Below are 14,351 nucleotides of genomic sequence, written 5' to 3' on the forward strand. Positions count from 1 at the left end.
TAGGTATGGGATATTGTTGCTTTTTTATTTTGGATTTTTTACAGAAGAACGAGGGCTTCGCTTGAAGAAAATTGCGCAGACGCCCACGACAGTTTTTTCCATGAATTAACCCTTTAATTTAGCACCTACAGCTCCAAAACTTTACACACACACTACTAACATTATTAGGGAGGGATATATAAAAATCTAAGGGATATGCAACGGTTTACTGTATGTAAACCATATATCATATCCTGTCAGGTTCTGCAATGATTTTACAGATCAATACAAAAAATCCCAGACTCATATTGTTCAGTGAACTAAGCGAAAATCGCCTAGCTACCCTCGTACCACTCCATATTACATATACCAAGAAAGGAGAAACATAGGAGTTTATGGTAAAAATTGTAACAAATCTTTATTAGCAAAATCACACATAAATAGACAAAATGTTAAAAGATGTGATAACAAGGACACCAATCCAGGTAATATTCAGCACCCTATACATATTTGGGGTCGCTGGACACACACTGACACCAATTATATCCGGGTAAGACTGGCAGTATTTGATTACTATTACTTGTATCTATTTTGGGCTATTGAGTAGGAACACAGATGGAGGACCAGGCATATGCCGGTTTCTAGGGAGCACTATGCACTTTATGGTAACAGTTATGTTCTACTGACAAACTAATATGCCCATAATAGCCATTAGTTTCTGCCTTCTCTATGCCCCAGGTGTTATTTGCAGTGTTGTTTGTCCGCCGTACATGAACTATACGTGTACTTTGTCTGTGATTTATGTGATTTGATTATGTTTAATAAAAGGTGTTACATTTTACTTATGACTTTATGGGTATTTATACTCCGTAGCTTTCTTGTAGGATCTGAATATTCAGCACCCTGTCAAGTACCTGTCCAAAAACGGACTACAAATATGTTATATATAACCCCATCCAATATCAAGTCCATCCATATACTCCCAAAGTCTCTGGAGGGAGGACGCTACTCATTGAGACCTAGTGGTTAATACATAATGATATCCCTAGATCCAAAGATCCTTTTGTCGTGCTGCCACCCAAATACATATAGTCACAACATAAATATGTGGCAAAATGAATGGAGGTTACCCTTACGGGTTCTGAAGTACACCTCTGGACGCACCTCGACGCGCGTTTCGCCGCTTTACAGCTCTGCTTTCTCAAGGGGAGGTTGAGGTTTACAGAACCCAACAATTGAATTATCGGCTATTCTGCTATCTAACTCTCTATGAAATATAAAGATATATATCCATATATACATATATGTGTGTGTCAATGATATATATATATATACATATATATATATATATATATATATATATATATATATATATATATATATATATATATATATATATATATATATATATACACATACACACACACTTATACTATGTGTAAACATTTACTCGCGTTTTCCATTGGCTAACATTGGACTCGCTACTCGTACCGAACACCCAAGTATTACGGTATACTCGGTACGAGCATAGTGAGTCTGAATATTTCACTACTCACTCATCCCTAATAACGACCCCAGACACGCTTCCAAGACGACCACTGCCTTGTTAAAGAAACTGAGGGTAAACGTGCTGGACTGGCCAGGCATGTCTCTAGACCTAAACCCTATTGAGCATCTGTGGGCCATCTTCAAACGGAAGGTGGAGGAGCGCAAGGTCTCTAACGTCCACCAGTTCCGTGATGTCGTCATGAAGAAGTGGAAGAGAATTCCAGAAGCAATCTGTGAAGCTCTAATGAATTCCATGCCCAAGAGAGTTAAGGCATTGCTTGAAAATAATGGTGGCCACACAAAATATTCAAACTTTGGGCATAATTTGGCGATTTTCACTTTTGTTGACAGTGGTTTACACAATAATGGTTGTGTGTTGAGTTATTTAGAGGTCAGACCAAATTTACACTATTACAAAAGCTGTACTATGACTACTTAACACTGTATCAAAGTGTCATAACTTCAATCTCGACCCTTGAAAATATATATTTAAATATTTACAAAAATGTGAGGGGTGTACTCACTGTTCTGATATACTGTATATACCAACATTGAAACATCCATTTAAACATTAAAAATATATTTAATTTTAAAGCAAAAAAAAAAAAGAAACTGAACATCTTTGATGACGAATTCCTGGTAAAGAGGACATGTTACTAATACACAATATTTAGAACAATTCCATACCTTACATCTTTGTGCTGTACAGGCTCTAGCTCCCTCCCTTCCCTAGTTATAGCTCACACTATTTAGTGCTCAACATGCATATAGGCAGCAGCCATATAAAAAATCAATACATTGAAAACAAAATCATCTTAGCTGCTACACTATCAAGAAGGTGATTTGTGCAAAATATTTTGTGATCTTCATTCTTCAGAGTGATGCCCGGCTAAATGGGATGCATTAAGCTGTCACAAAGACGAACAACACGAGAAGACTGGGGTCTGCCGAAGCTGCGCCTCATTTGGCTCCAGGTAGAGGACACAAACCATTTTGATATTAATAGGACTTTACCGAGGAAATAGACTGGGGTTAATGACCCTTTCAAAATACTACACCACCATTTTAGATGGTGGATTCCCTCCGCACTTACCTCTCTGTAGTGTTTTGTGAACATCTTTCTTCTTACAACTTCTACCACTGCTAGGCAGTACATTTGAGGAACGGTACTAAGCGCCTCCACTATTTTGATCCTTTCAAGTAATTCTGTTAAAAGTCTGAATAAAGCCTGAAGTTTTTCCCCATCTTGATCAGCATGCAGCATTACAAAGCAGCACCACCTACAAAAACACAAGTGATACATAACCATGACATATGACAACGCTTGCAGACTATTGGTGCTCACTTATGAGCATTATGCTCTATAATGCCCATTGAGGTGTGAGGATGACGAGGGTGGCAATGCCTTGCATTAGATCTGTAAACAGGAGTAGGGTTTGTTACATCATGGTGTCAGAGGGGGAATAGGTGAAAAAGCCTAAATCTAAATCCTGCTAGTGCCATTATCCTAAATGACTGCTTCTGTCTTTATGGTCGGTTTCCAGAAGGAGAGAGGTTTGCAAACATTTGATTAAATATTCCTAGTCTGGTTCACTGGCATCATGGCCTGGACTGTGATTACCTCTGTTCTCTAAAACTTCTGTTCATTTTCTCCCTGCAGTGTTATTAAATTGTTGTAATTAAACATAATTAAAATAAGTCAGTTTGCAATTCACTTGCCTTTTCTCTCCGCCATTCACCAGCAAGGAGAGCTTTAAAGAGTTTGTCTACTACTCGGACAACGAAGTCTCAATCAGCAGGTTGGCTTCCAGTAAAATAACTTGTATACTCCCCTCCGATGCCGGCGTTGTTGCAGCGGTGTCAGCACTCGCATCACATTGTTATATCACGCAAGTCCTGCACACAATCAGCGCTGGCTTCACTCTCCCCACCTCCAGATGAATCACATATCAAGAGGTCAAAGATGCGGCCGGTTCCTCACTTCCAAAGGCAGGAAGAGAGAAGCCAGCGCTGATTGTTAGGTCATGCAAGTCCAGCACCCAATGTGATTTGAGTGCTGACACCGCTGGAATGGCGCCGGCACCAGAGGGGAGCACAAGTGTTATTTGACTGGGTGAAAACATGCTGATCGAGATGGGATTGTACAAGCAGTGGACAACTCCTTTAATCTTTCCTAGTGTACAGCTGGTTTCCATTGAGCTTGACCACTAGTACCTGCCCAGACCCCAGCCAAGAGTGTGCCGTAGTTACATTCCAGGAGACGAGTTAACTCTTAATATCCCAGCCACCTCTCTCCAGCTTATTCATTTATATACAGCAGTTAGATGCTTAGATCGCTCCCTGTCTCTCAGCTGCTGATACCGTTATAAATCACCAGCCCTGAAGATTTCAGAGCAATCATGGCTCTCAGCATTCCCTGTCAGGAGCAGTGTGCTTGTTCAACTGCTCTGTATCTCTATGTTTAAACACAGGGATAACAGTGTATATTCAAAATATCACTGATAACGTAATGCTGGGCTTTATAATTCTACTAATACTACAGTTCTATTAACCAGAGATGGTCAATCAAGTAGAAGAGCCCACAGTACTAGAAACCAAAAAGTAAGGAGACTGCATAGCTCTGAGCTGCTCAAGAGACAATTTGAGTTTATCCCTTTAATACCAATGAATACACATTTACATATTACACAGTTGCACATTATATTGCTTCAAAATTTCTTAAGCCATCTGCAACACAAATGTGAACAACTCTAAAAAAAACAAAAAAAAAAAACAAACAACAATGTTAGAAAATAAATCTTAATTTTTGCGACATTCTTACTTTAATCGGACTTGTAAGTTATTGGCAAGCTCCTGTTTGGCAGTGGTACATTTCTGTTTGATATCCAACAGTTTTCTGTGGTTTGTTAACATGATCATTAGTTGATTTGCATGGCTCAAACACAAATCAGGTAACACAGAGGGGTCCTTCAAGTTTTCAGCCCGCTTCTGATTGGCTAAAAATCCCTGAAAAGAACAGAGTGCTCTTCAGATCAAAATTGAATACAAATATCAGTATATTATTTTATAACAGGCAAAAGCACTGTCAAGCTATACAAGGAACCTTTCGGCTAAGTATTTAACAAATGTATCCCCTTGAAAGTACAATTCTGGAACATTTTTCCTTAGGACGATGTATGGGGAAGTTTCTGTTATACCTTCTGGAAATATATAAATGGAGTGTCAACCCTTCTTGTACAATTAGCGCCAACAGTGTCAGGCTGTGTAAGGACACAGTCTACGGTACTAACAAATGGACTGAGTAAATTTAGTCATAGATTTCCAGGAAGAGTATTAGAGAGATGACATAAAGAGTTCTTAGAAATAAATTGCCCCATAGCGGCTATTTCATGGGGAATAGGAGTCGTTCCCAAAACAGCAATACCAGGAGAGCTGAAGATCTTCTTCAGGCCTGCTTCAGATGGCACGTTTCTAATCTGTGCTTCATCACATTATTACAGATGGCGATATGCTGAACATGTACACCGATAGGCTTATTCACATGGCTATTTATTTCATGTCCTAGCCTCTTTTTTCCACTTTCAACTTTCTAATGGATACAATTTGTCCACTGGAGTCTTTTGAGGCTGCTAAAAATATAGAAGTATCATTTTTCCTTCCATATTTGCATTTATTCCTATGATTTTATATTGGGCAAAAACACTTTTGTCCTTGCATAAAAGAACATCATTACATCCAGGGCTGTGGAGTCGTTAAGCCACAGTTGCGACTCCGACTCCTGGATTTTAACAGGTTCCGACTCCGGCTCCTTCATAAATGGACAATTCGTAACAATAAATTTACTGTTCTAAAATATTAACATCGTGCTTATTCAGTTTCTCACCATCATATAAGTAATCAGACCACTTAGAGCAAAAACTATATTTATTAGAATACAATTAGAATATAGCAAATAACTTTTATAAACTTTTCCAAACTCTTGTAAGTAAATATGTCCTCAGAAAAAGTATTGCCTCTGTCAGATCCTCCTTCATGGATGCCCTCAAATCTGATCTAATTATTTTGAGAGCAGAGAACAACCTCTCTACACTAACTTGGGTTGGTGGCAAAGCAGTAACCACTCGGGCAACATCTCTGACAATGTCAGGACACAGAGGAATCACTTGTTGCACTGTTATTTTTGATGAACGGTCAAATTTCTCAATTTCTTTTAGTGCACATGAATAATTCTGCTGAAATGTACTGGCTGTGTTCTTTGATGGGGATGACTCTTCTTCTATGCGGGAACGCTTTGCACGGTCCTTGTGATCCAAATATTTTTCAAAATTAAATTCTTCATCAGTTGATGAGGGTGAAGATGTGGCAGGATGACCAAAATCTTGTTCATCCTGACTGTTCTGCAACCCTTTCATCCTTACTGCTATTTCAAACAGAGCTTCTTTTCCTTTAGTTAGCTGTTGATCATCTAGAAGAATCCGATGCATTGGGTCTACATAAGCAGCTGCCAAAAGAATGTTATTTTGTAATAGTAGCTCCTCTCTCCGTTTCATTGATGTAGCAATGCCACTTGCAATTAACCCTCCTCTTTGGGACAGGCAAAACATCAGGTCCTTCCACTCCTTTAAGAAAATACCTGGAGTTAAGTCCTCTGCTTGTAATTTTTTAGTCACTGTAAATGGGTGCTCTAGCAATTTTTCCAGCTCAGTCACCTGATTCCACTGACATTCATTTAGCGTCAGTTGAGGGTTAGCCATGTCTACAAGAAAGGTTTTCAGTTCAACCAAGCGCTGAATCATTAAGTACTGCCCCATCGTGTGGCTTGATCAATAATTGCCCCTTTTCCAGCACATCTCTTCAAAATTGAGTCAACTTTAGGGGTTCTGGCAACAGTAGCCAATTTTCTCACCTTGCCAATCAGTGCAGCAGCATGTCCTTCTTGCAGACTGTCTCTTATAGCCAGCTGTAGCGTATGCACAACACAGCGCATGTGATGAATGAAAGAACGTATTGACACAGTTTCAACAAGATCATCTAAACTATCATGTTGCTGTTCATCTGAAGCAACTTCAGTTTGCTCCTCAGTTACAATACTGTGTTCCTCTATTTCAAACATTTCTGTGTCTGTGGACCCAGAATTTTCTTCTAGCTGCTGGTCACCATCATTACTCTCATTTATTAGCTTAATAGTACTTATCATATTTGAAGCATTGTCAGTTACGACAGAAAGAACTTGCTCTTTTTTAAGTTCATAGTCTTGCAGAACCTTTTCCACCAAGACCTGGAGAAACTCACTGGTGTGATGAGCTTTGGTGTCTTTTACTGCCAATGTCTTGGTAACTATTTCATTTTTGTCACAAACAAATCGGACATTGATAGCAAAATAGTTCACTCTGTGTGCAGGCATCCATTTTAAGAAACAGAAAGCATCCCTTGAGAGTTTTTTTAAGTTCTTCCTTTTGTTTAAAAGCTTCTTCGATTACTAATTTTCTAATACTCTCTCTCTCCAGAGAAACACCAAGATTGCGGGCCATTTCCCCATTCAGACACATAAAAGCTGGTCGTGAAAATAATGAAATAGGCACACTATCCTTTACAACAAGTTCTATGATCTGTTTTTTTAAATGTATCTACTGTCATTGTCACAGTAACTTTGTCACTGACAAAATATCTTGCAACCGATGGCTGCAAAGTTCTCTGCTCCTTTGTTTGGCTGGAAGAGCTGGGCACTGGTTCATTGGTTTGGATGCAGTCTCTCATCCACTGCTTTCAGTACTTCTGGATGAAAGCGCTGTAAATGTCTCTTTAGATTAGAAGCTCTGGTAGGAGCATTTTTATCTTTGCCTGAATATGCACTGATCTTGGCTTCACAGCATTTGTTTTCGTCTGGATCATTTGTCATACACTGACAGACATAATGTTTTCTATCTTGAGTGATGGTGAAATGTTCAAATACAGCTGATTTAATGTGATGCTTCTTTGACATTCTCAGGTTTTTAATTCTGCATTCACAATCCAAATGACAATTGTTTTTCCTAAAACCAATTGTACAAAATTATTGCCAGGTCGTACAACTGATATAGTGGTCAGTAATACTGTTATTCCTCATGTACTCACAGTTAACTGATGCAAAGTTTGTTGAAAGGATAATACTTCTTACAGTCTTCCTCTTCTGAGTAGCAGCTGTGAGATGCTTGGAAGACGCACACGTAGTAAACATCTAGTCTAGAGGAGGAGCTTTACTACTAAGAATTTGCAACACATTTTCACTTTCAGTTTCATACATTGTAAGTAGGGGGGTTGGGGCAGCATAAGGTTAACCAAGTATAAGATTAGATAAGGGCAGTGGAGAACAGTGACACACAAGAAGTAAGAAATGTCTCTATCTCCAGCAGAACTGCTTATAACTGTTGTTCATAGTTTGATAGAACATATATATTTGAGTAACATTTATAAAATTCATATGAAAGTTCAATTATGAAATATTAATACATTTTTTTTTAAAGCTGGAGTCGGAGTCGGTACATTTCTATCGACTGCGACTCCAACCAAAACTAACTCCGACTCCACGACTCCGACTCCACAGCCCTGATTACAACGAATGAAAGTACAGGGGTACTTCGCCATCTCCGATCCAGTGCCGCTTCTCCGTCGTTGTCATGTTCTCTGCTGACAAGCTGCAGCGGTATCCCAACTACAGCCAATCACCACAGAGGCCAGTTCACAACCAATACCTGGAATCTCATTTAAGGAGAACCTGTCAGCAGCATTTTACTAAGTACACACAGGGCCATATTGGCGTGATGCACTGAATAATGCCTCAGGCAAAAACATTTGTTTTGTAGATTTGCTTTAATCTTTCTTTAGTTTCCTTGCATTGGGACGGTCCTGTGGGTAGGGTATTCAGCTTTGGAGTTCCGTCCCCTCCGCTGTTTGGGTGTCTCTTCTTCAAAGAACGGCATAGACTAATAGTGGGCTTCAGTAACATTTTCTTCAAGACTTCCAAGAGCTCAATCTGTGCAAGCACCGCCCGAAGCTTGAATGGCACCGGCACAAAATTTTAAAGAGAGAAGAGACACACAGACAGAGAGGAGGGGATGAAATAAAGCTGAAGACCCTACCCACAGTACCACCCCAATGCACGAAGTCATGATATATAGATGAATATATAGACAACAGAAAATCTGCACATATTGACATGTTTTATGAGATCGGTTCTGAGTCTTACATACACTTTTAGCTCATGACCGCTCAGGCGACACCTACAGTGTACGTCAGCACGTCTTCTCTGGTATACAAATGTGTATGTCTGACGCACAACTAGGTGTTATGGATAGAGCCACGGTCACAAGATAATCCTAAAGGTTTGCGACAGGCTCAATTGCTTACATCTTCCCAATCTTCACAGTAAAAATCATGTTGCTTCATCCTTTAATGGAAAATAATTAAAATACTTTCCACCTGTGATATATAAAGCCCATATAGCGCTATTTTACACTGGAGCCTTGCCAAAACACTTACTGCTTACTTTCACCTCTTGCCATGTGCTTAAATGTTATTTACCCCTATAAAATAATGAAGATCTTTTGGAAAGGTTAACACTTATATGACCCACACACACGGCCCAGGAAAAGGTACAGATCTCAAGGGAAGAAGAAACTGACAGTCACATGCTGGGGACAATGGATTGCAGTTATATCCATTGTGATGGCGCTTTGAGGACCCCGCCGATCTGGAGCATAAATGGGATATAGTGCTTATTAGGAGCAAATCTTATGCCATTGTTTTGTAGTATGTGAAGAACCCTAAAAATGAACAAATCAGTTCGAGCAACTACCATAATACTTTTTTTTTATGTGGGTAAAGCAGATGAACCTGTGTCAGTCTACAATTCATATAGTCAAGGAAAACAGGACATTCCCTTCTTACTGCCTTGTAATGTTGTAATTATCTAAAGACAGTATCCGTACCGAGTCTGACATTGTCGCAGCATAGACTAAACAGTGTTAGAGTGTGAATACAGTGTCAGTGTGCAGGGAGGGGCTCCATGATAATGGAGACAAACTTCTATTAGTAAACATTATAATATTATATATACATACTGTACATACATACATAAATACATACAGCGAGAGAGAACATTTAATCAGGAATGCAGTGGGGGAAATAAGTATTTGATCCCTTGCTGATTTAGTAAGTTTGCCCACTGACAAAGACATGAACAGTCTATAATTTTAAGGATAGGTTACTTTTAACATTGAGAGATAGAATATCAAAAATAAAATCCAATCACATTGTATACATTATATAAATTTATTTTCATTTTGCAGTGGGAAATAAGTATTTGATCCCCTACCAACCATTAAGAGTTCTGGCTCCTACAGACGAGTTAGACGCTTCTAATCATCTTGTTACCTGCATTAAAGACAGCAGTCTTACATAGTCACCTTTAAAAAAAGACTCTTATCCACACACTCAATTAATAAGTCAGACTCTAACCTCTACAACATGGGCAAGACCAAAGAGCTTTATAAGGATGTCAGGGACAAGGTCACAGACCTGCACAAAGCTGGAAGGTGCTACAAAACCATAAGTAAGATGATAGGTGAGAAGGAGACAACTGTTGGTGCACTAGAAAGAAAATGGAAGAAATACAAAATGACTGTCAATCGACATCGATCTAGGGCAACATGCAAAATCTCACTTTGCGGGGTATCCTTGATCATGAGGAAGGTGAGAGATCAGCCTAAAACTACACGGGGGAACTTGTTAATGATCTAAAGACAGCTGGGACCACAGTCACCAAGAAAACCATTGCTAACACATTACACCGTAAAGGTTTAAAATCCTGCAGTGCCCGCAAGGTCCCCCTGCTCAAGAAGACACAGGCCCTTCTGAAGCACCTGGATGATTCTGTGGGTGATTCGGAGAAGGTGCTGTGATCAGATGAGACAAAAATTGAGGTCTTTGGCATTAACTCAACTCGCCGTGTTTGGAGCAACAGAAATACTGCCTATGACCCAAAGAACACCATCCCCACTGTCATACATGGAGGCAGAAACATTATGTTTGGGGGAGTTTTTCTGCTAAGGGCACAGGACTGCTTCACCGCATCAATAGAATGGATGTAGCCATGTACTGTAAAATCCTGAGTGACAAACTCCTTCCCTCCACCAGGACATTAAAAATGGGTTGTGGCTGGGTCTTCAAACACGACAATGGCCCAAACATACAGCCAAGGCAACAAAGGAGTGGCTCAAAAAGAAGCACATTGAGGTCAAGGAGTGGCCTAGCCAGTCTCCAGGCCTCAATCCCATAGAAAACTTACGGAGGTAGTTGAAGCTCTGAGCTGCCAAGCGACAGCCTCAAAATCTGAATGATTTAGAGATGATCTGCAAAGAGGAGTGGACCAAAATTCCCCCTGACATGTGCGCAATACTTATTAAAGGTAAGGTACCGCGTTTGTAGATTATTAATAAATCACTGTAATGTAGCATAACATGCTGCTATAACCAAGTTTTAAATACATGTGAAACAGATTTCGTGTGTTATATGTGTTTAAAGAAGGAACTGGGGGCTGACATCTTGGTTTTGCAGCAGTAGCAGGGCACTAACAGTGTCATTTTACAGCACCCCATGGACATAGGAGCTAATAGACCGGCGAGGACCCTATCTTTAACATTGGAGAGGCGTTAGCAGTGAGCTGGGCACGCCTCTGTGGGCTGCACAACTCACTGCTGTAGGTGTGACTAGCAGCCATTTTATTATAGCCCAGTGCTCTCTGCCCAGCTCCACTTACTCTCTATCACAGGAGCTCCATTCACTCCATTAAGCTGCATCCACAGCCTGCAGAGAGGTGACACCTGACACCTCTCTCAGCCATACAATGTATCTCTCCTCCCTCCACAATGCCTGGCCATTCACTGCAGACCTGGAGCTCCTTCTTATTACTGAGGGATGAGTCACAGACAGCTCTGCACAGACAATGCTGCTCCATACACACCACATAAACTAACTGTGCTTCTGATGCACTAACTGCCGGTGATAGCAGATCACAGGTCAGTCACACACAAAATGGCTCTGCCCTGTGATGCTGCTCTTCATTCTGCCCCAGGGATATTAGACCACCCAAAAGGGGAGGGAAATGCTGATGTCAGCAGTTACTGCCCAGATTTTCCAGCTAACAGTAAAGCTGGTAAGTCTTACTATAGCTGCTTGAGGTCTAAAACGGAAAATGCTCCCCCTAGTGGTCAATATATATATTTGTAAGAAAATATATAATATTATTCATATAGAAATGTTTGCAAACAGTGCAAACATTGCATTAATACATTTTATTTACTATTTTAAGCTTAATTTCACAAAAAAACAAACTACAAGAAAACTGGTGGCACCTTCCCTTTAACTACAAAAAACATCTGAGGGTTTTGCCAGAGGGATCATCATTTCTCACTGCAAAAAGCAAATAGATTTATATTATTTATACAATGTGATTTTCTGAATTTTATTTTTGATATTCTATCTCTCAATGTTAAAATTAACTTACCCTTAAAATTATGGACTGTTCATGTCTTTGTCAGTGGGCAAACTTACAAAATCAGCAAGGGATTAAAATCAAACTGATGACATAGTTCTGCGTGTAACAATGAAGCAGAGTTTGCGCTCACTTACCTGAGCAAGTTCTTTTTGTTCATTAACCAACCTACTGCAGCTAGCAATCATTTGATCCAGTGCATAAAGTCTATCTTCAAGCCCCTTGATGGCTTTCATATTCTGATTATCCAATTTGGCAACATTTTGTCGGCATTCAGCCAAGAAGGGTTGAATTATTCGCGGGTCCAACTAGAAAATTTCAAAGCAAAAATAATGCTTTACTAAGTAGAAAGGGGGAAGGCACTCTGCCGAAATGCGCATAGGGGTTGCGGCGTCTCCACACATGTGCTGGTAAGATTCATTCATACTTATTTATGCTGACCACATTGATTGATTTAGTTGTACATTTGGGTTTTATGTACCTGGGTAGCTAGGACTTGGCTTGTGGTTTTTTTTTTTTTTTTCCCCCTAAGTCTTTACACTATGCACCTTTATTCTTACCCATGGTCCAGAATCCATTTCCATCATTGTTTACATATTTAGGATTTTTTGGTTCCTAACACTGGGGTATATATTTATACTTATTTATATTTATCTCTGGTAACTATTTTATACTAACCCTTTGTGTACGATCCCTTTTTTCCTATTCATCCCATTGTGGTCTTGCTATGTGTTTATTTATTTTTGTTAATATCTTGCCCTCCTGTTGGTGACACCTTTTGTTGCTATTTTTGGCTCACTAAGCACTATTGGCTACAATATTTTACTGACTTTTTATATGTACTAATAAAGTTTTCTATCATTGTTCTTGCATACGTGTCTTTTTGTATGTTTAAATATCTGCTTTCACGTTGAACCTGTTTCCCATTAGTACTAATTTAGATACCACTATAGCACCTTCTGATTAGTGTACTTGACTATAGTATTATAATCCGAGGTATCTTTTTGCTGGAAATATCAATATGATGTGATCTTCCATGGTGCTGTATATCATCCTCCATGCCACTGATGCTTCAGTGTACTATGAAATGAAGAGATGGAATATCTATCTGGGGTGTGTATGGAAGACATCATGGCAGCTACTCTTCTCCCACCAGCTCAGAGTCCATTACAAATTTAGGCCGGGGTCACACTTGCGAGTGCAATGCGAGAAACTCACGCGAGTCTCCCGCATCAATACCCGGCACTGGTATTGGTGCGAGACTCGCATGAGTTTCTCACAAGTGTGACCCCGGCCTTAGAGAGAAATCCTGAGGAGGGAAGAACTAGTGAAAATGCAGGACACAAGGGATAAAATGTCCAGAAGCACTATTCTCTCTCACATACACACACATGAAGGCCTATTGACAAAAGTTACTTAAAGTATAATTACCCTTTAACTTTAGATATTACTGAGATGTGATGAATACAAATGGCCTGGATATCCTGAAAACCTGGAATTTGATGAAAATTGTCCCTTGACAGATTAACATAGTTTTACCCGACAGTCCATCAGTGGCAGGATTACAGCTGTAATAAGGGTACCGTCACACATTGAAATTTCCATCGCTACGACGTTACGATTCGTGACGTTCTAGCGATATCGTTACGATATCGCTGTGTCTGACACGCAGCAGCGATCAGACACCCTGCTGAGAATCGTACGTCGTAGCAGATCGTTTGGAACTTTCTTTCGTCGCTTGATCACCCGCTGACATCGCTGGATCATTGTGTGTGACACCGATCCAGCGATGTGTTCGCTTGTAACCAGGGTAAACATCGGGTAACTAAGCGCAGGGCCGCGGTTAGTAACCCGATGTTTACCCTGGTTACCAGCGTAAACGTAAAAAGACAAACCGTACATACTCACTCGTCGGTGTCCTTCAGGTCCCTTGCCGTCTGCTTCCTGCTCTGAGTGCCGGCCGGAAAGTGAGAGCAGATCACAGCGGTGCTGCGCTCTGCTCTCACTGTACGGCTGCACTCAGAGCAGGAAGCAGACGGCAAGGGACCTGAAGGACACCGACGAGTGAGTATGTACGGTTTGTCTTTTTACGTTTACGCTGGTAACCAGGGTAAACATCGGGTTACTAACCGCGGCCCTGCGCTTAGTTACCCGATGTTTACCCTGGTTACCCGGGGACTTCGGCATCGCTCCAGCGCCGTGATTGCAACGTGTGACCGCAGTCTACGACGCTGGAGCGATGATTATACGACGCTGCGACGTCACGAATCGTGCCGTCGCAGCGATGAAAATT

At 40.4% G+C, this 14,351-nt stretch overlaps 1 protein-coding gene across 2 annotated transcripts in view; it reads right to left on the minus strand.

The window, feature by feature from the left end:
- RB1CC1 (RB1 inducible coiled-coil 1) overlaps positions 1–14,351 on the minus strand; it is a 183,276-nt gene that overhangs the window by 97,761 nt on the left and 71,164 nt on the right. For both annotated transcript variants that reach the window (XM_077270491.1, XM_077270490.1), the window contains exons 7-9: positions 12,196–12,366; positions 4,349–4,533; positions 2,621–2,807 (exon numbers count right to left, since the gene is read on the minus strand). In XM_077270491.1, the coding sequence (XP_077126606.1) occupies positions 2,621–2,807; positions 4,349–4,533; positions 12,196–12,366 (543 nt within the window). The remainder of the gene's footprint in view (positions 1–2,620; positions 2,808–4,348; positions 4,534–12,195; positions 12,367–14,351) is intronic.

Source organism: Ranitomeya variabilis, chromosome 6 (genome assembly GCF_051348905.1).
Source record: "Ranitomeya variabilis isolate aRanVar5 chromosome 6, aRanVar5.hap1, whole genome shotgun sequence".
In the NCBI taxonomy this organism is placed as follows: domain Eukaryota; kingdom Metazoa; phylum Chordata; class Amphibia; order Anura; family Dendrobatidae; genus Ranitomeya; species Ranitomeya variabilis.